At 53.0% G+C, this 20,766-nt stretch overlaps 1 protein-coding gene and 1 long non-coding RNA gene across 4 annotated transcripts in view; one reads left to right on the top strand and one right to left on the bottom strand.

Annotated features, from left to right (window-relative positions):
* The window catches only part of RHBDL3 (rhomboid like 3), a 48,339-nt gene extending 46,658 nt beyond the window's left edge, over positions 1–1,681 (bottom strand). For all 3 annotated transcript variants that reach the window (XM_028520020.2, XM_028520021.2, XM_036033401.1), the window contains exon 1: positions 1,229–1,681. In XM_028520020.2, the coding sequence (XP_028375821.1) occupies positions 1,229–1,345 (117 nt within the window). In that variant the 5' untranslated portion in view covers positions 1,346–1,681. The remainder of the gene's footprint in view (positions 1–1,228) is intronic.
* A 46-nt stretch (positions 1,682–1,727) lies between these two features.
* Positions 1,728–6,543, top strand: LOC118502143. Its single transcript, XR_004904827.1, has 3 exons — positions 1,728–1,949; positions 2,656–2,813; positions 5,728–6,543. It is a non-coding gene; the product is annotated as an uncharacterized LOC118502143 (long non-coding RNA).
* Positions 6,544–20,766: the final 14,223 nt, after the last annotated feature.

Raw genomic sequence — 20,766 nt, 5'->3', positions numbered from 1 at the left:
TCTACGGCGTGCATCCTTTTCTGCTCCCGGACCAGGGAATGCATGCCAGGGTGCCATCCCACCGGACCTGCTGCTGTGCTTCTCAACCTGCTGGGAGCCCAGAGACCCCTTACTCAGGGACCCTGAACAAACACTAGCACGTTCCCTGCAGCTCGGGAGGAAGGGGCGCCCCCAATGTGCTGAGTCTAAGTGGAGAGGCCAGGAGGTTCTACCGGGGCCTTGGGGCCAGAAACAAGGGTGAGGTTTAACTATGCGAGCCCAAGGGAGGCAAGATGTTAAGCTCCCCCAGAGCACATTCAGACATTCGGTCTTTCGGCTTCGGCTGGGTAGGCTGGGCTGGCGGGGTGGGGGGCGGGGGGGCTGGCTTCACTTCCACATCCCACCCTGAGCGAGAGAGCGACCGGGCAGACCGAGTGTCTGCCCATTTCTCCCTCTCTACGTGCAGGTTAACCCCGGGAGGGCCGGGCTCGGGAAACTCCAGTTCCCAGGACTCCCCAGTGCCGGCTACGCACAAGACTCCCAGGACCCAAGGGGGGAGGAGGGGAGCTCGAGCGGCAGCTGGAAGGGAAGCCCTCCGGGGCAGCCCCTCCCCAAGCTCGCCAGGGGGCCGTCGCCCGCACCGTCGCGGTCTGGGACTCCGGAGCCCCCTTCTGGGAGCGAAACCGCTCGCGACACTCCAGTCCCTCCTCCCGCCGGGCTCGGGGAGACCTGCCAGTTTGAATTTCAGTCCGTGTGGCGACAGGGCAGGTGCCCGGCAGGAGCTAACCCAAGAGCGGAGAAGGGGGTCGTCGGACCGGCCCACGGTGCAGGGCTCCGGGGACTCTACGGCGCCCGCCCCTTCCCGGGGCTCGGAGAGCCCGCAGGTCGCGAATGGGAGGGGAGGAGAGTCGCTGCTGTGACGCGGCCGCCTCTGCGGGAAAACGCTGTGTCCCGGGCACTGCACCAGCCACCGGGAAGGGGCCCCAGCGGCCGATGGGTCCCCGGAGCAGCGGCGGGGGCTGTGTGGCGCAGGGAAGCCGCGGGAGCCCGGGAGGGGGTGGCGCTCGCGCTTTGGGGGAGACCGGTCCCTCCGCTCCCTCCGCTCCCTCCCGCCCGCGGGGACCCGGCCAATCCCGGCCGCTCCCGCGTCACCTTGAACCTGCAAGTTGCCCAACGGAGGCGAGTCCGGGGCAGCCCTCCTCCTGGTGCCCCCCAGAAAGTTTGCCCGGGCGGGGGAGGGGGCACTCACGTCCTCCGGCGCCGCCGCCGCCGCCGGCCGCTCGTCGGCCTCGGGTTCCAGCTCCTCGATGCGCTCCGCCTCGGCGCAGGCGGCCACTGCGGGGCCGGGGCTGGGGTGCTCGCCCATGCCGAAGCGCGACCCAGGGACAGCCAGTGGCTGCGGCGTTCGTCCCGGGGCGCCAGGCTAACTTTGCGCCGCGGCGACCACGCCGCTCGGAGGACTCAGTGCGCGCCGCGCCGCCTCCGCGCCCGCCCCCATCGCCCCCGGGCCCCACGCCGACTCCTCGAGACCCGGGGACGCCAGTCCCTCCGCAGCCAAACTTCTCCTTGCGGCCCGCCGGCTCCGCCTCGGCCCCCACACCCAGCTCTGCGGCGAGGGCGCCCTTGGGCCGGTCCCAGCCCCGCAGCTCCCCGCGCGCTCCCTTCCCGCTTCCCGCGGCCCCCGCTCTGCGCCCGAGTCTCCTCCTCCCCACGGACTCCTTGCGGGCGGCGCGCAGGCGGGGGCGGGGCTGCTCCGGGGGACCGCCGTCCCCCGCCCCCTTCCCCCAGACGCCACCACCCGGGCCAAATCGGTCAGAGCGCAGCGGCCTGGGGAGGGCGGAGGGCTGCGGCGGGGCTGGCAGGCAAGTGGCTGCACCTCCCGGGACGCGGTTGGGGCTGCGCTGCTTCCGGCCCCCTCACTAGCTGCCTCCACCCGGGGTTCGGATTTGTCTCTTTGCACCGGGCCGGGAGTGAGCGGGGGTCGGGGGGCCGGAGGGGGGGGGGGTGCAGTGTCCACTCCTGAGAGCCACCGGGTGAAGGTTAGTTGGAGGCAGCAGATACGTGAAGGAGGCAGGAGGTTTCACTACTTTGGCAACCTCGGGGTTAACTGGAAGTGGATGGGGGGACGGACGCTGAGAGGAAGAGATTGCCATCACCCTCCGTCTCTCTTCATTAAGAAGTCTCCGATTCTGGGAGGTCCAGGTAGGCCCAGTTATTTAGGGATGGGCGACTGTCAGATAGGGGAGCCCCAGCCCCCAACCCCAAACCTGACCCTCCCCACACCTGGAGCTGTATGGCAGTGCCCCGGCTTCATGTGACCAGGCTGACAAAGGTCAGCCCAGCGAAATGCCCCTACTAAATAAAGCAAGTAGGAATGAAGTTAGGGGATATTTTAAAGAAAACAAACAAACAAACGAACAAACAAACAAAAGTGGTGCGGGTCCCCTGCCGGAAAGACCACCTAGGAGAGACTGTCTCCCCCAAGCAGAGACCCTGCCTGTGGCCGGCGCCAGTGGCGGGCTGGGGCAGGTGCCGGATTCCCGCAGGAGGACGAATCCCTGCTGCCGCCTCACAGTTGGTCCCCAGCCCGGACCCAGGCTGTCCGCGTCCACTCCTCTTCCTTCTTCTCCTCACCGCCCACCCACTCACTCACTCGTGGCCCTTGCTCCCTCTCAGAAACTGAGGCTCTTTTCCAATAATGAAAACTGCAATTAATGCTCCCACGGCCATAAAGCTAACCCATAGCCCCAGCCCCAGCTCCAACCTGTGACCCTCTCACTGGCGAGGACTGCTCCCCTAAACACCGAAAAGGAAATTAATGTCGTTCTAATTAGGTGAGTTTGCTACAGACACCAATTTTCATCTCGGCTTCAGAAAGTGTGATCATTTCAACTATTTTTGTTTCTCACCACCCTCCCCCCATCTCTACTCTACTAACAAGATCCTGCCAAGATTTCCTTGTAAATAAAACTGTCTGCTTAGGGTGTGATTTTGAAAACAGCCTTCAGGGGACAGAAGAGAGGCTGACTTCCTTGTGGAATGAAGCCCAAATAGAGGGGAGGCAGCACGGGCCCAGGTCAGTGTCACTGCCACCCCCACCCCTTCCCGTCACTTGCATGACCCCTGGGTGCTGGCTGTGTTATGCTTAGATCTCTGGGCTGGAGAAGTGGGCAGGGAGTGGGTGGAGCAGGGGAGGAGGGAGACGGGCTCTGAGACCATGTGGCCCCTCTGCTGAGGTGTCCAGCAGCCCCTGGCAGTGTTCTGACCCCAGCCAGCTGCCCTCCAGCTTCTGCCTCTTCTCCCGTCCAGGGACAGCTGTTATCCACTTGTCCTGTTCTGTCATCCCCTCTGGTGGAGGGGACCTCTGCAGGCTCAGTTCAGTTCCCCGAACATTTATGGAACTCCTGCCAAGCGCCAGTGGCTGAGCTTTGGGAATACAGAGGTGGGTGAGATCCAGACCCCACCCTCCCGAAACTGTTTCACTGGGGGGGACAGCCAGAAAAGCCTGGTGTAGAGAAACCCAAAGGAGGGGATCCCTGTAGGTCCAAGAGGGAACCCAAAGGATATGCCCCCCAGAACCGGGCCAAGTGGGGAAGCTGGAGGAGGCATTCCAGGCTCAGAGAAGCTCACAGGTGGAGGCTGGGCTCGTGCAGCAGGATGGTATGCAAGGGGAACTGCAAGCCGTTGGGCACAGCTAGAAATTAAGCAAGGGGCTCCATGTAAAAAGCCCAGCCTGGAGGTAAGGGCTAGAAGAGTTTCACAAGAAAAAGAGCTTGGACTTTATTTACCCCAAGGGCAATGGGGAGCCATGGAAGGATTGTGAGCAACAGAGTAATATTTTAAAAGATCCCTCGGGCTGTAGTACAGAAGGCAGACAGGTGACAGGTTGACCTGAGCGCAGGGAGGTGGGCGATGTCATCCAGGTAAGACATCACGAGGGCCACAGCAGTGGGGATAAAGGAGAGAGGGAGGATCTGAGAAGGATCTAGGAGGGTGCCTTGCGCCTCCTTCTGCCCTAGGAACATCTTTCCCCACCTTGGCAGACAGCGTTCCCAAAAGTCTCCTTGGAAAGACTTCCCGACCTCTAACCAAAAGCCTCTGTTCAGGAAAAGGCTTCCCCTTCCTTGGCCCCTGCTGGAGTGAGAAGGCCATCTGGACTTGGAGACAGTTGTGATAGCCAACATCCTCCGTGAACCTGAGGCCACACTCGCGCCTTCTGCTCTCAGTGTTGCCTGAGCCTCCACAGCCAGCCCCTTCCACCCTCCAGCCCCAGGGGCAGGTGCAACAGGACCCTCCCCCAGCAGGCAGTGAGACATGGAGCTGAGGACCCAAGACCTGAGACCTCTGAGGGACGCCAGGGGCCAGGCTGTCTGGTGGCTTTGGTCCCACTCCAGGCTAAGACAACCCCAGGACCAGTCACTCTGCGCCGTGCTGGGGACAGAGGAGGGAATGGGCACGGAGCCCACTCACTCTCCCTGAGCGACTGCCAGGAGCCCGGCACTCACAGTGCCTTCGAGTGAGAGTGACGGTTCACGGGCTCTGCCTGCAGAGAATCCCAGGTCTGGTGGGAGGGGGCAGCAAGTGAGGGCCGAGGGGCATTTATCCCCTGCTCTTCATTATGTAGGCGCTCTCGCCCTGGACCGCTTTCAAAGTTCCCAGCGAGACACTCTGAGTCGACCCAGAGCAAGCTGAGAGCCTGGGAGGGAGCAGGTGGACCTCCCAAGAGTCAAGCGCCGGCAGTTGGGAGGTGCAGGAGCCTGCTGTTGGGATGTGCCTTAGAAGACAGACAGCTGTAGGGTAGAGAGTGTGGGAGGGTTCCTGGGTGGAGGACACACCCCAGCAAAGGCGCCCATACCGGGAAGCCACTGCTGCGAAGGGGACCGCTCAGTGGGTGAGTGGACGTGGAGATGGCCCGGTGGACAAGGACCGAGACGCAGAAGTCCTTGAGTGCCAGTTGGAGGAGACTGGCCCTCATGCGATGGGCAATGGAGAAGCGGTAACGGCTTCTAACAGGAGCAGCATTTTAGGAAGATTAAGTTGGCAGTGGCTCAAGAGTGCCATTTAACTAACACGTTGCGAGTGTCCATTATTTGCCAGACCCAGGCTGAGGTGCTGAGAATACAAAGGGAGCACGACCCAGGCCCCGGAGTCCTGGGAGAAAATTAGATAATGCTCTAATTACAGCTCAGTGGGCTAAGGGAGGAAGGGAGTTTTCGTTTTGTTTTTAGGATCTGATGCTCTGAACCTGGGGTGGGGTGGGGTGGGGTGGCGTGGGGTGGGGGGCTGCCATTGGTGAACCAGAAGCCAGAAGGAGCCGCTGGGAGAGGGAAGGGGGTGAGGAGCCGAGGAGTTTGTTTGCGGGCCATGAGAGCTAATGAGAAGCCAGGGAGGAAACATTAAGAGCTGTAATTATGGCTCAAAGCAAACGGCAGCACCGAGCGAGATGATAAACCTTGGGGGCTGAGGAGGCGGTGACTTCTCCACCAGAACCTCTCCCTCTGGGGCCTTCTGCACCCACAGTGCCCGCTCCGATGGCCCCCTTGACCAGGCCCACGCCCTTGAAGGCCCTTCCTCTCCCTGAAGCGAACCCCAGACAGCCCTGCACTGGTTCCCGTCCTCCCATGGAGCTCCAGCCTTCCGAGAAGCCCGCCAACAGCCCCCAGCTGTCTCCTTGCCTGCCTGAGATGAAGACATGAGTTATTTTTGACTGAGATCCAAGCCCCGGCCCTGAATTCTTTTGTCTTCCAGGAATCCCCCAGTCATGTTTGAAGTCGGCAAGTCCAAACAGCGGAGGAGACCGCGGCCTGGAATCTGCCCAGCCTCGGTGCCAGCCTCGCGTTCTCCCCTCACTGCCCACTGACTTGGAGATCAAACCGCTGGGCCCTGCTGAACAGATCCTGCCCCCCCACACCCCCATTCCCTTTCGTCTCTTCCTTTGTCACTCCAGGGCCCCTAATTGTCGGAGGGACTTGAATCATTACTGAAAGATGTCTAAGTTCCCAGACACCAAACCCGTTCAAAGAGAGGCATGGGCGCCCAAAAAAGCAGCTCAGAGAAGTACAGGGGACACGTTCCGGGTCCCAGATTTAGCCAATCGCGTCTTTGGGAAAACTCTCAGCTGTTTCGCTGGGCCTCATCCTCCCTCTCCGTCATCCCCTCGAGCCTTGGCTGGCCCCCAGGGTCTCCTTTCTGGGTTCCCTTTGGGCCTGGGACACCCGTGAGACCTTCGGCTGTGCTACAGGTAGGCCCTGGCTCCTCGGTAACCCGCCCTGCGTGCACCTCACTCTGATAAACGCTGCTCCCGGGCAAAGCCTCTCCTCGGTTACCCCGCCCAAGGAGACCCCCCTTTCCTCTGAGTCATGTTTTTCATCCAACCTTGCATGATCTAAGTCTTATCTTCCTAAGACAAGAAGAGAATGGGTATGGCTCGAAAAAGAGGATACGGCCACTAACACGCGTGACCCACAGATGTGAACAAAGGTGTGGGATGGCCCAAGGGAGCAGAAGGGGGTTCTGGGTGGAGGGGGGCGGAGGGGGAAAAACTGAGACAACTGTAACAGCATAATCAATGAAACAGAGTTTTAAAAAAAGGGGATGGACTATTCCGTTTCGCACCCATCACACCGCAGGGGCTGGACAAGTGTCCGTTTAAGGAAAACCGGAGCCCGTCTCCTGACCCGGCCCTGACGTCTGTCTGACCGCACAGTGGTTACTCCCAGCCCCTTGCGGGAAACACACTTTCTGTGCACGGAGCAAGGATTCTTCTGCGTCACAAGAGTACAATTGTCGGCCTGCTGCCCTTATTTCAGAGCCCTTCCGCGTGTGTCACTTCATTTCATCCTCAAAAAGCCGGCCTTTCGGAGGCAGGCAGAAAAGGTACAATGGCCTTCACGTCACCAACGGGGACACTGAAGTCCCCGGGCCCACAGAGGTGTGACTCTCCATTGTTGTCACGGCATGTCTTATTTTAAGACTGAAAGACAAAAGCCCCCGGTGTGGTAAGCGCCCTTGGCCCTGGCCAGGGCCTGCGGTCACTTTCTCCCCGGGTGGTGGTGGGGCTAAATCAGAGTCCCCGAGAGGGGCTTGCCCTGCTGCAGGCTGGTGTGAGTCAGAAACGGCAGGACGTCCCTGGCTGCAGAGCAAACGCCATTGGCCTGTTTATCTGCTTTGTTTCTCTCGAGCTACACTGGAGTCCCCAGGAGGAGGGGGATGGTTAGCTTCCATTCACTGCTTGGGCGCCAGGCGCGAGGGTGTTCACAAGCTGTGCGGCACGAAAAGACCAGCCAGAGTCTGGGAGGGCCACGGGCGACCTGCCACGAGGCTCGTGATAAGCCAGTCCGCCGGAGTGGACACCCCACAAGGACAAGGACTTGGATTTGTTTGCGCAGCCGTGTCTTTGACTCCTGGGATGGATCCTGGCACCTTGAAGGTTCACAAAAAGTAGTCGCTCAGTGAACAAACCTGTTCTATTTATCCTTCTCCAGGCCCTGGGAAGGCCTCCCACAGGTTGGAATTCCTGGGAAGCCTGCCCAGCGTCTTGCCTCCTAGGACTTCCTAGGTCTCCTTTGGGGAAGAACGCCAGTTAATCCAGCACCTACTCCTGGGATGAGGGGGTAGTGATGGCGAAGAATGCCTTGGGGCCCTGAGGCGGGCTTCTGGATGCTGAGGATGCAGCAGCAGCAGCAGCAGCAGCAGCAAAACACCCTGGAGCTCCATATCCAGTATGGCAACCAGCGCTGGGGAGCCAGCCCTGAACAGAAATTCGGCAGCAGGAGCAGCAGCAGCAGCAGCAGCTGCCTGGGAGCGTGGCAGAGGAGTGAGACAGTGGGCACTCAAATCTGTTGCCTCCATAGCAGCCACAGGGCCCCAGTGAGGCTGTGTGAGAGCTTCTCAGTGCGCATTGTAAATACCATCTGTCACACTGCCTGCCCAGACGCGGCCTCCCCCCACCCCGGCTCCCCGGAAGGGAAGCATTCTTTATTATTTATGCAGAACGCACCCTAAGTGCCATGCTACCAGGAGAGGGGGGAAGAAAAGCCTGGAAGGGTCAAGGACTCCAGGGATAGCTGGTCAGGAGGACTTGCCCGCCACTTTCTGGAGTGGGAGGTTAACTCTCAATTCTCCTGGGAATTAGACCTAATTCTGCCATTGGCTTGACGTGTGACCTTGGGCAAAGTACCTCAATCCTCTGGGCCTCTGTGTTCTCATCCCTAAATGCAGAGGTTGGACGACATGGCCCATGACATCTCTTCCAGCTTTAAAACTCAATTGGCTGCCCTGGCTGGTGTGGCTCAGTGGACTGAGTGCTGGACTGCCAACCAAATGGTTGCTGGTTCGGTTCCCAGTCAGGGCACATACCTGGGTTGCAGCCGGGTTCCCAGTGTGGGGTATGTGAGAGGCAACCACACATTGATGTTTCCCTCCCTCCCCTTCTCCTTCCCTTCCCTCCTCTCTAAAAATAAATAAATAAAATATTTAAATTAAAAAAAAAAGCCCTCAACTGGCATCACTCTAACTCCTCTCCCTCCTGCCGCGGGTCCAGAAGCCTGTTCATTTCCCATCAGCCCTTCCACTTGGGTGGGACTGGGGAAACAGGTCCAGACGTCGGGCCTGGGACGTCGGACCTGGGTCCTCATCCACGCTGTCACTGCTCAGCCATGTGATCCTGAAGAAGGCACCATTCCCTCGCCACAGTTTTGCTGTTTGTGAAACTAGGTGGGACTAGGAGATTTCAGCAGGACATCCATCTCTAAATTCCACGACCATCAGTGTTCCCTTCCTAAACACTGCTGGTAAACACCCTCACAGACTGAGGCTGCAGGCACAGAGATGAATGAGGCACAGGCTCTGCCCTCGATGAGCTCTAAGTCAGAAGGAGACAGGCTTGAAAAACCTGCAGGGACAATGTGATGGGTACTGAGTGGAGATGTATGCAAAGCATACAGCAGAGGGGGGGTCCGCAAAGTTGATGCTGGAGCTGAATCTTAAAAGACCAAGTAGGAGTTCACCAGGTGGATGCGGCTTCATGTGTTCCAGACAGAGGGAACTGCATGTACTAACGCAGGAAAGTGTGAATCTGTGTGAGTCTGCATAGAAACTGTCCGCGCGTTGTTAGGGTGATGGTGACAATCTGGGAGTCTTTGCCGAGACTGCTTCCTCTCCCACCCCTTTAGAACAATCCAGCACTCCCTGCACGGGGGTGAGGGGGCTTATGGTGGACGGCGCAGCTTGGCCTCCCTGTCCGTGAAGCACATGGCCTAGGAGATAAGAGACTAACAGGTGTCTCCCATCCCAACTCCTGCCTTTCCTGCTCTCTGAGTTAGAATCAGTGAAGCAGTCTGGAAACAGGGGCTATCTCAGATAGCCCCAAGGTGACCCACAGTTCTCCAGCCCTGCACACCATCAGGCTGAGCCAGAGGAAGAACGTGGCTTTGTGCAGAGCGGGGTCCAGCGGCTGGCTGGCGTGGGCAGGCTGGGTTTGCTGGGCATCCTCCCGAGAGCAGCCAGAGCACATGATCTCTCCTCCAGTGGTGGTGGCCCATTGTGGCTCCTCCGGGAGCTGTCAAAGTCCTCCGCAGAGAGACGGAGTGAACCAGCCCCTGCTCCGTGAAGGACGTCCTGCAGCGGAAATGAGCTTTCCCGCCCCCACCTTCCCCAGCTTCTCGATCTGGTTGCTGCAGCTCTGGTCTGCAGCTCACACGCCTGCTCTGCATACTCTGAAATACACACGAATAGCAGAGAGGAGAAACGCATACATCCAAGACACCCATTAGCTGTGAGCAGCCTCAGAGGCTGCAAACCGTGGGGTTAACCGGGCTTGCGGAGAGCCTGTGAAGTGCCAGTAAGCACTCTGCTGGCCTGGCTTGCTGCACTAATTTACATCCAGGAAAAAGGGGCTGCAAGTCAGGAAAATCCCAGAAATGCTGAAAGAATGGTCACATTTGCCAGACGGCTCCTGGGGCATGCCTGTATTTGCAGAGGGACAGTCTGCCAGGGGAGGGCCTCTCATTGGAGAGTGAAGACACCAGCTGATGGCTAATTCATAATCTAGGGCCTTTTTGGAGGAAGGTGATGGCTTGAAGCACGCCCACCCACGCTTGTCTCTTCCCAGAACCCTGAAGCTGTGATTGCCTGGGGCTGAAGTGGCGTTCAGGATTGGATCTCTCCAGACTCTCCTAGCTTTGCTTCTTTAGACACCTGCCACCTGTATCTTCTTTCCCAGCTGAAGTCAGGTGGCCCATTCCCCCAGCTGCCAGCTGTCATTCTCTCTCCATCATGTAACTGACCACATTTAGTCAATTTCACAGCTTGGCTCTTATGAGGAGCTTTCTGCTGTGCTGCCAGTGCTGAACTTTGAGGCAATAGGAATGAGGCTGGGAGTGTGGGTAAGTGGGTTGGAAGATGTAAGTAACTGGAAGGGCATTTGAAATTATTTGCTACAGAATTTGCAAGAACTCATTGCTTTTGCCTGACAACACACATGTCTGTCTGCTTTTGTCTTCCTCCAGGAAACTATGGATTGGGAGCAGTACAGGCCACCTCTGTCTTGGCTTTGCCACATACCCTGGGTGGATCAGTGGTCATAGCCTGAACCACGCGGATGCCCGTAGAGGCCTTGGTCATGGGGCAGGTGGGGTGAGGGGAATGGGCAGTCAACGTGAAGCCATCACTCCTGCAGAGCCCCGGGATGCCGTAACTGGTGGCCGGTGGCCTCCGCCCCTGCCGAGGGATGGCATCACAGAGGCACCAGCAGGCCGTGTGTCGTGAGGGTGCCCATTTACTAGGGGACTGGTCATCATTTGTCCGTTTGTTAAAATGCCCACGTCACACCCGGCCTTCCATAAGGACAGGATGCCTTTGTAATCGCCTCACTTCCTCTCTGCCACTACCGGGTCGTCAGCATGGTGTCTGGGGGGTTGATGGGGCATGGGGGCAGGCCCCCACCTGCACCTGGCAAGATCACCTTCAGTGAGTTCACTCAGGCTCCATGAGACTCAGTGTGCCTGGGTTTAAGGGAGGCTAATATGACATACCCTGCTAGGAGGTAGGTGAAAAGATGGGACAGTGCCTGGCCGCTCCCCTTCCTCCCACCCTGGATGCACAGAACATAGTGTTGAATAAATGAATACATTATGTCAGAGATGAATACACTTTGGCATCTTGCTTGGATACATTCACATTCCAGAAAGCCCATATATTGCAGTTTTTTTTAATCTAACACCAAGTAACCAAATTTGCAGCTTTATAGCAGGAGGCTAAAGTGGTTTCCTTCCAACAGCTGGAGAAGTAGTGCCTCTGTTTATTTTTAAAGGAAAACACAAAGAAACTACCTTGGGAAATAGTACCGCAGGACTTTTTGTTTGACCTGTGTCATTTCTCCCCTTGATACAAAAGGCGCACATTTGGATCTTTAATGCACACCAAAGTCTTGGCCTTCTCAGAGGCCTTGGAGTTGCAAGACCCTCCAGGAAACCACAGGCAGTCTTGGAACCACAGTGTCCTCTAGTGGTCAGCAAGAGCCATAACACCCGGCTGAGCTGACGGAGACACACCGCGCAGGGGCACTGGTTTCCTGAAGTCCGGGGGATCAGCCCCGTGGTGCAGCCACCAGGACCGATTTCCAGAGCTGTCTTCATGACTGGGAAATAAACAAACAATGCATTTTTCAAGAAATACTTTTCTCAACGTACTACTCAGAGACAGCCTTGCAGCCGCATTTGTTCCTTAAAATTCCTTAGGCATCAGTCAATTAATGGGGTGTAGGCAATGATTCCGGGCTGCTGACGCCGCAAGGCCTCTGAGGGAGTACACAGCACCGCCTATGACGGGTTTTTGCCCGAGACCTGAAAGCGAGTCTGACGAAGTCTCTAGATCTCACCACCCATTTCCAGGATGCAAATCGGTACAAGTTAACAAATAGATAGATTTTTAGACGAATGTGTTGACCACCACCACCACAGGATGCGATTCGAAAAATCCAGACTGGAAAACTTGACAAGACCAATGACTGGTTTCTTCAGCAATGAATAGCAAAGAAGAGAGGGAAAAAGATAAACTTTCTTTTGGATCCTGATTTAAATGAAGTGGGAAAAAACTTGTTTAGACAATTGGGAAAATCTGAACACTAGAGTTGATCTTAAGAAATTCTTCATTTTTTTAAACTGTGAAGATGAAATAACAGTTGTTTATTTTTAAAAGATTTTATTTTTTTAAATTTATTTTAGAAAGGGAGGAAGGGAAGGAGAGAGAGGGAGAGAAACATCAATGTGTGGTTGCCTCTTGTGCACCCTCTGCTGGGGAACGGCCCACAACCCAGGCATGTGCCCTGACTGGGAATTGAACCGATGACCCCTTCGTTCCCAGCCCATGCTCAATCCACTGAGCTATACCAGCCAGGGCTGTTTATTTATTTTTAAAATATTCTTATTTGTTGATTTTAGAGAGAAAGGGGGAGAGAAAGAGTTCCACTCATCCATACATTCATTGGTTGACTCTTGCCCTGACCAGGGATTGAACCTGCAACCTTGGCATATTGAGACAATGCTCTATCCAACTGAGCTACCCAGCCAGGGCTGGTTGTTTATTTTTTAAAGATTCCCTATATTTTAGAGATGTGCATCAGATGAAAGGATGTGCTAAGATTTCAAAATAATTTGAGTGGGTGGGGGAATAGATGAGAGGAGACTGGCTACGTGGACCATGCAGAAGCTGGGCGATGGGCATGAAGCCTCATTATATTGTTTTTTCTTTTTTACTGTTGTTTATATTATATTTTATTTTTAAAGAGATTTTATTTATTTTTAGAGAGGAGAAGAGAGGGAGAAAGAGAGGGAGAGAAACATCAATGTGTGGTTTTCTCTTGTGTGCCCCCTACTGGGGACCTGGCCTGCAACCCACGCACGTGCCCTGACTAGGAACTGAACCGACGACCCTTTGGTTCACAGGCCGGCACTCAATCCACTGAGCCACACCAAGACAGGGCAACTTTTTTTCTATTTTAAATTTAATAAATGTAAAAAAATCTTTACCAGAAAAAGTTTCAACTTGATTCTCAAGAGAGCCCACAGCTGACTCCTTTAAAAGCCTTATTCTGTTGCCTCTATGAGAAAACAGGATCCCACTATTTGACAACTTCCGTAGTACGGAGCGTCAGAAGTTTCTTTCTCTTGGCTCATCTGAGAAATATGGCCAGAATCAGACGAACTGCTTGTTATGCTCTACAGCTGTCCCATTTGAATGAGCTTTTGTTTTTTTGTTTACTCCTTGATGAGAGGGTGGGAAGAGGCCAAGAACTAGTGGACAGATCTTCTAAGGGGCCACTTTGGCAAACACTGCCCTGAGGGATCCAGTTGTTCCCAGGCTCACAGCAATCTCCAAATTATCTGCGAGACCTCTCTCCTTAAGCAATAACTCCTAACTCACACCTTCCCAGCAGAAGGCTCTGGATGTCAGAGCCTCAGCGAGTGTACAGTGGATTCAGCACCTGCCTCCTTTCTAACCCTCATGCTCCCCTCCACCACCAGCTTACATAAACACAGCTGTCTCAGCAGCCCGCCAGCTGCCAACTCTCCTAGAAGACATTCGGCACTTTTCCTATTCTGGCTAAAAATAAGCCCCAGACTCTCCTGGGCATCTGCAGGTGGTGTCATGCTGGAGTTTCCTCAGGATGCTCTAACTCAGAAATGTGGAATTGCTTGTACCCAGTCTGTTGCAGAAGCTCTGCCCCTTCCCTCGGGAAATGGTCATAAGCAGAATCAAAGCTGAAAGGAGCTTAAGGTCTGTCTCATACGGCCTTTGCTCACTGGGTGCTAACCTCAATCATGGCATCTGGCAGAGGGCACAGGTTCAAGTCCCACACCTGGTTGGGTCTGCGACTGGTTATTCAAATTCCTTTAGCCATAGTTGTTTTATTTAAAATGGGAATGGTGGTAATACCACATGTCTTGGTTATGAGAATTAAATGATATGTAAAAAGGACTTTGAAAATGGTGCTATAAAATGTGCTAATCCACCTCCCCCTTTTTATTACACTCTTCCACTCAGCCCTTGTGCCATTCCCTCAACCAACACCTGAGTGCTTACCACGTGCCAAGCACCACACTGGGAACTGAGAGTAGAGCAGTGGAGAAAAAACAGACAAAAATTCTGCCCTCACAGAGCTTACTTACAGTGTTGGGGAGAATAGAACCTAACAAAGTAAATAATATGAAAGCGTACAGGATGTACGATGGTGATAAGAGCCTCAGAAAAACATAAAGCAAGGACTCAGGACTGAAGTACCTGCATGAGCAGATGCCACAGTGCTAAATGGGGTGGAAGGGAAGACCTCACTAGAAGGGTGACATTTAAGGCCCTGAAGGAGATGGGGAATAAAGCATGTGGCTGTGTGGCAGGCAGCCTTTCTGGAAGAGTTTGAGGCAAGTGTGGGGCCCTGAGGTCAGAGTATACCTCACGCATTCCAGGAACGGAAGGACATCAGAACACAGAGAGAGACAGACGAGGGCAGCAGATAATACCCGGGAGGCAATGGAAGAAGTCAGACGAGGCCATGTAGGGTCTTGTCAGTCATTTTTAAACCATGTTTTTTTAATCTGAACAAGAAGAGAAGCTGCTGGAAGCTTCTGAGCTGGGGCACAGCATTTACACTCGAACAGAATCACTGGCCATTTTGGTGGAGAAAAGCCTCAAGGTGGGCGAAGACAGAAGACAGGAGGCTTTGAAGATAAGAAAAGACCCAAACTGAATTTCTAGAGATGGAAAATACAATGCCCAGATGAACACTACACTGGAGAGATTAATAGAAGAAAAAAGAAAAAAATAGTGAACTTGAAGACAATAATAGAAGCTACATAAAATGAAATACAGAGCCCTGGCTGGTGTAGCTCAGTGGACTGAGCATGGGCCTGTAAAAACTGTAAAAAAAGGGTTGCTGGTTCGATTCCCAGTCAGGGCACATGCCTGGGTTGTGAGCCCGGTCCCCAGCTGGGGACACGTGAGAGCAACCACACATTGATGTTTCTCTCCCTCGCTTTCTCCTTCCCTCCCCCTCTATCTAAAAATAAATAAATAAAATATTTTAAAAATGAAATACAGAAAAAAAAAAGAATAAATTAATAGAGTATCAGTGAGCAGTGGGAAAACATCAAGCATAGACAGTCTAAGCAAAAGTGGGGAGCAGAAAAAATATTTGAAGGAATAATGGTCAAAATTCTAAATTTGATGAAAACTGTAAATGCACAGATTCAAGTACCTCAATGAACCCCGAGTGCCAGAAATATGAAGAAAATGCACCTCCTTATCAAATGAATTAAAACCAGCGATAGAGAGAAAATCACAAAAGCAGCCGGAGAGAAAATTACATACATAAAAACAAAGCTAAGAGAACAGTGGATGTGCAGACGGAAATGATGCACGCCAGACAGGAGTGGAGCAGGGTCTTTACAATGCTGCCAGGAAAAAAAACAACTGTGACACTAGAGTTGAACGTGACATAAAGACTTTTCAGACATATAAAAGCTGAAAGAATTCATCCCCAGCAGACCTGCATTGTAGGAAACGTTAAAGAAGACCTTCAGACAGAAGGAAAATGGTACCGAATAGAAATCTGGCTCCCTATAAATGAACAAAGAACACCAGAAATAAGAGATGGGTACTTAAGCATGTGTCTCTTTTCTTATTTAAATATCTTTAAAAGATAATCAATTTTTACTTTATTTTTTAAAGTTTTCTATGATTTTTTACCCCCAAGATTTTATTTATTTATTTTTAGACAGAGGGGAAGGGTGGGGGAGAGAAACATCAATATCAATGTGGTTGCCTTTCATGCGCCCCCTACTGGCCAGCAACCCAGGCACGTGCCTTGACTGGGAAGCAAACCAGTGACACCTTGGTTCACAGGCTGGAGCTCAATTCACTGAGCTACACCAGCCAGGGCCAGATAATCAATTTTTTAAAAAGATTTTATTTATTTATTTTTAGGGAGGGAATGGAGGGAGGGGGGAGAGAGAGAGAGAGAGAGAAACATCAATGTGCGGTTGCTGGGGGTTATGGCCTGCAACCCAGGAATGTACCCTGGCTGGGAATCGAACCTGGGACACTTTGGTTCCCAGCCCGTGCTCAGTCCACTGAGCTACGCCAGCCAGGGCTCAGATAATCAATTTTTAAAAGATTTTATTTATTTATTTTTAGAAAGTGAAAAGAGGGAGAAAGAGAGAGAGAGAGAAACATCAATGTGCGGTTGCTGGGGGCCGTGGCCTGCAACCCAGGCATGTGCCCTGACTGGGAATCGAACCTGCGATACTTTGGTTTGCAGCCTGCGCTCAGTCCACTGAGCTATGCCAGCCAGGGCTTCAGATAATCAATTTTTTAAAACAAAAATAATAACAACGAATCATGAGGCTTATAACATGTGAAATATAAGCATGAGGCTTATAACATGTTGTCATAAAATATATGACAACAACATGTGCTTCAACGGTCACTGTCCAAAATGAAAAGACAACTCACGAAATGGGAGAAAATATTTGCATATCACTTATCTGACAAGGGTCTAGTACTCAGAGTGTATGCCAAATTCTTACAACTTAATAGTAAAAAGGTAAATAACTTAGTCTTTAAATGGGTAAAGGATTTAAATAGACATTTCCCCAACGAGGCCATACAAATGACCCGCAAGCACCTGGACAGATGTTCAGCATCACTAGTCACGAGGGGAACTCAAACCAAACCCACAGCGACACCCCACTCCGCACTCGCTGGGACGGCTGCAACAGGAAAGACGGAGAACGGTGAGTGGTAGCGGGGAGAGGATGGTGGGAACGTCAATGTCGCCGCTGCTCTGGCAAACAGGCTGGCAGTTACTCAAAATCACATTACCGTACAACCCAGCAACTGCACTCTCATGTGCATACTCAAGTAAAACACATGTCCGCCCCAAAACTTGTAGATAAATGTTTATAGCAGCATTATTCATAATAACCAAGAGGTGGAAACAACCCAAAAAACCGTCAATTAATGAATGGATGGACAAAACGTGGTATTTCCATGCGATGGAATATTATTGACGACAAAAATGAATGAAGTACTAAAACATATTATAACATTAATGTCCCTTGAAAATGTGCTAAGTGAAAAAAGTCAAACCTGAAAGGCCACAGGTTGTATGGTTGCATCTATGACGGGTCAGGACAGACAGATTCACAGAGACGGAAGTAGTCAGTGTTTGCCAGAGGCTGGGGGAGTGACTGCTAACATGCATAGGGCTTCTTTTTAGGGTGATGAAATGTTTTTGGATTATCTAGTAGTGAATATATTAAACACCACTGAATTATACACTTCAAACAGGTGAGTTTTACAGTGTTTAAATTATATCGCAAGTTTTTAAGAGGCAGAATAGGAGGAGACCATTGGAGAATTTTCAAGCAATGTTTCTGTGAAGGGGAAGAGAAGAATGGGGACAAGGAGGTGATTTTTTTCGTACATCAGATATAACGATATGGCTGTACAGACAGATCCAGGAGAGAGAGAAAAGTGGAAGATGCAGGAGGGAGGGAGGGAGAGGGAAGGGGAGAGACCTGCTCGAGGATGTAGATGGGAGGGGCTGGAATCCCGTGCTCAAGGTCACAGGACTGTGGACGGTCTGCCTGCAGCAACGGGAGAGAGAGGGTTACAACAGATGTGTACAAATGTAGGTGAATGGGTGTACTCGGTGTGGGGACTTGAGGACGCTCTCTCCCAAGTGCCCTCTTTCAGAGTCTATCTTCCCCGCACATCTTGCTCACAGCCTCCTGCCTCGACAGGTGCCTTCAAAGGCAGCACAGGGCTTCAGAGGAGAGAAACAAGCAAGCCCATGGATCCTCAAAAATCACCACCCCAGTAGCCTTTTTGAAATTAATTGCACCCCAAACCGGTCATTCTTTCACTCTGAATTCTTTTAACCATGTTATTTATTTCTGTTATTCTAATCTCCTTTTAAGTTAAATTTTAGCTTAGTATTGAAGAGTAATACTTGCACAAATAAACTTCAAAAGGCACGGAAAGCAAACCTCCCTCCTGCCTGTCCCCAGCCCTCCTCCTCAAGGCCAGTGTGTGGTCTGTCCTCCGAGATAACCGACGTATGTCAAAGTGTGTGTATATTTGCACACACACACACACACACACACACATGCATGCCTCATCATTTTTTAAAACTACAAATGCCATCCAAACTCGCTCACTGCTCTGCATGTTGCTATTCTCACTGACGATGTAGTATTCGGGGATTGTTTCACATCAGCACACATAGCGCTGCCTCATTCTTTTTCATGATCACTGCAATGAGACGGTTCTGAAATATGTTCACAAAATCTTTGATACTCCTTCCTTCAAGGGGCAGAGATCAATTCCCGCCCCTTTAAGTGTGGGCTGAACTTGGTGACTCAATGTTTTTTAAAAAAGAGTTTATTTACTTATTTTTAGAGAGAGGGGAAGGGAGGTCAAAGAGAGAGAGAAACCTTGATGTGCAAGAGATACGTCAATCAGTTGCCTCTCACACATGCCCCTCACTGGGGATCTGGTCTGCAACCCAAGCATGTGCCCTGACTGGGAACTGAACCAGCGACTTTTTGGTTCACAGGCCCACACTCAATTCACTGAGCCACATCATCAGGTCAAAACCGTTTTTGAACTTCTCGATTCTGATGTCTTCTAGTGCTTCTGCCTTTTTTGTTTCACCTCTTCCACATCAGCAAAACATTTTCCTCTGAGGACTAAAAAAGTCCCTTGGGGGGAGACTGGGTGAATAGAGGGGGTGGGACATGGAGGTCATGTTGTTTTTTGGTTAAAAACTGCTGAACACTCAGTGCAGTGTGGGCAGGTGCACTTGTAAATCACCCATCATGAAATGGGCAAACACAGTGAAAGGGTCTTCAAAAAAAGTCACTGGAGCCAAGCACAGCCTCTCACAACGCCAGCTGGTACACTGGTAAGGATGGGTTCCTAGAACACTCACCTAGTGGGGAAGCCTGTGCTACAAGGGGCCTGCCCCCCAGAAGACAATTGTTTTGGGGGGTCCCTCCTCCTACATCTGAACTGACTCAACCCCGTTGCTCTGCAGGAAGAGAGCGAGGCAGGCAGGGGCTTCGCACCCTCTCTGTGCGGGCCCACGTCCTGTGCTCTCAGCTGACCATTTCCCCAGAGAAGTCATCAGGGCTTCCAGCCGGGCAGTGTGAGAGTCCTATAACTTTAAGGTTTTGAAATGCTCCCGCTTTGTCTGGACAGTGGAGTCAGCGGAGAAACAAACCTGGCCCTCGGGGCTCGCCTGCGTCTGCGCGGCTCTGGGCGGGCCTCCCGCGGTGTGGAGAGGCCTGTCAGCCGCGCTGGGGGGAGGGGCGGGGGCAGGAAACAAGAACCCAGTCTTTTCCCTGCAGTGGGAAAGCAGCTAATAGCATTCAGATATTTTGAGATGAAACTGTTACCATGGGAATGTTTCCATATCGCTCCCTCAATAATGAATGATGGGTAGGAACAATGAACAGTGCAGCTCTCAGAATTCTAGAAATACAGGGAGCGAGCGAAGGGAAACGGAGCTGGGAGAACAGTCGCCAGGAGAGGCCTGATGGGTTCAGTCGCCACTGCTCTCTTGGAGAGTGGGGGTGGTGTGCCGGCCAGCAGCTCTTCTCCCACGACCAGGACCCCCAGCGGGCCGGGGGGGCGGGTGATGCGGAGGTGGGTGAGGGGTGGATGGTGGTCCTTCGGCATTGCCGGCAGGGTGCTGAGTTGCTCTTTCCTTCTGGGGCCTTGGGTGTGGGACAGGGCGTGGGGGAGGGAAACTGGACACCTGGCAAATCCTGATGCTTCTGAACATCTCTGCATTTCTGTCCCGGCCAGAGGTCAAGACGCTTGAGGACCCTTCAGTCCCCCTGGGGCCTCAGACCGCACCCCGAAGGCAGGAGCTCACCGGAGTACAAACCCTCTGTATAGCAAACTGGAAGGTCCTGCCTCTGCTGCCCCGCGCAGGGCTCAGGGTCGTTTCTTCACCAGGGCCCACCACCTCGCCCCCCACCCCAAACTGCTCACTGCTGGAAGCACACGCAGGGGTCCCCCCAGCTCACTGCCCGCCGACCTGGGCTCCTGTTCCTCCAGGACCCGAGGACTCCAAGGACGGACGACCCATCAATCAGCAAAATAGGTTACCTTTTGTGACAGGCCTTTCCCCTGTCTGCTACAACCCCATACAATACCCTCTCTTTTGGAAGGATTTGTTGCCTTTTTTGTTGGTTTGTTTTATTTTTTTGAGACAGGGCACCCTAATAGAGCCATCTTGCTTACAAAATGAACAGGAATTTGACCTGCTGGCTGGGAATTTAAGAACGAATATTGGTGAGTGGGTACAGCACCTCTTAAACACCACATAGAGAGGAGAGAAATGGATACCACCCCACCACACGCCGCTGCACACACGAACTGCTCACCCAGACCCTTGTCTGTCGACGCCCCAGACCTGCACATGCTTGGAGTGTCAGAATCTAGAGGTTTCCTTTATGTTCTTTAACAAAATTTTTGTACTGATTTTAGAGAGAGAGAGAGAGGGAGGGAGAGGGAGACAGAAACATCAATTTGTTGTTCCACCTATTTATGCACTCCTTGGTTGATGCTTGTACGTGCCCTGACCAGGGTTCAAACTGACAACGTTGGCGTATAGGGATGAGGCTCTAACCAAGTGAGCTACTGGGCCAGGGCCCCCTCGTGTCTTTGAGATCTTTAGTTAACGTCCGATGTAAGCAGCACTTGAACTGTTCCCTGGACATA

The sequence above is a fragment of the Phyllostomus discolor genome, chromosome 8 (genome assembly GCF_004126475.2).
Source record: "Phyllostomus discolor isolate MPI-MPIP mPhyDis1 chromosome 8, mPhyDis1.pri.v3, whole genome shotgun sequence".
Lineage (NCBI taxonomy): Eukaryota > Metazoa > Chordata > Mammalia > Chiroptera > Phyllostomidae > Phyllostomus > Phyllostomus discolor.
The sequence above is the reverse complement of the archived record's forward strand: the minus strand, read 5'-3'. Positions and strand labels throughout refer to the sequence as shown.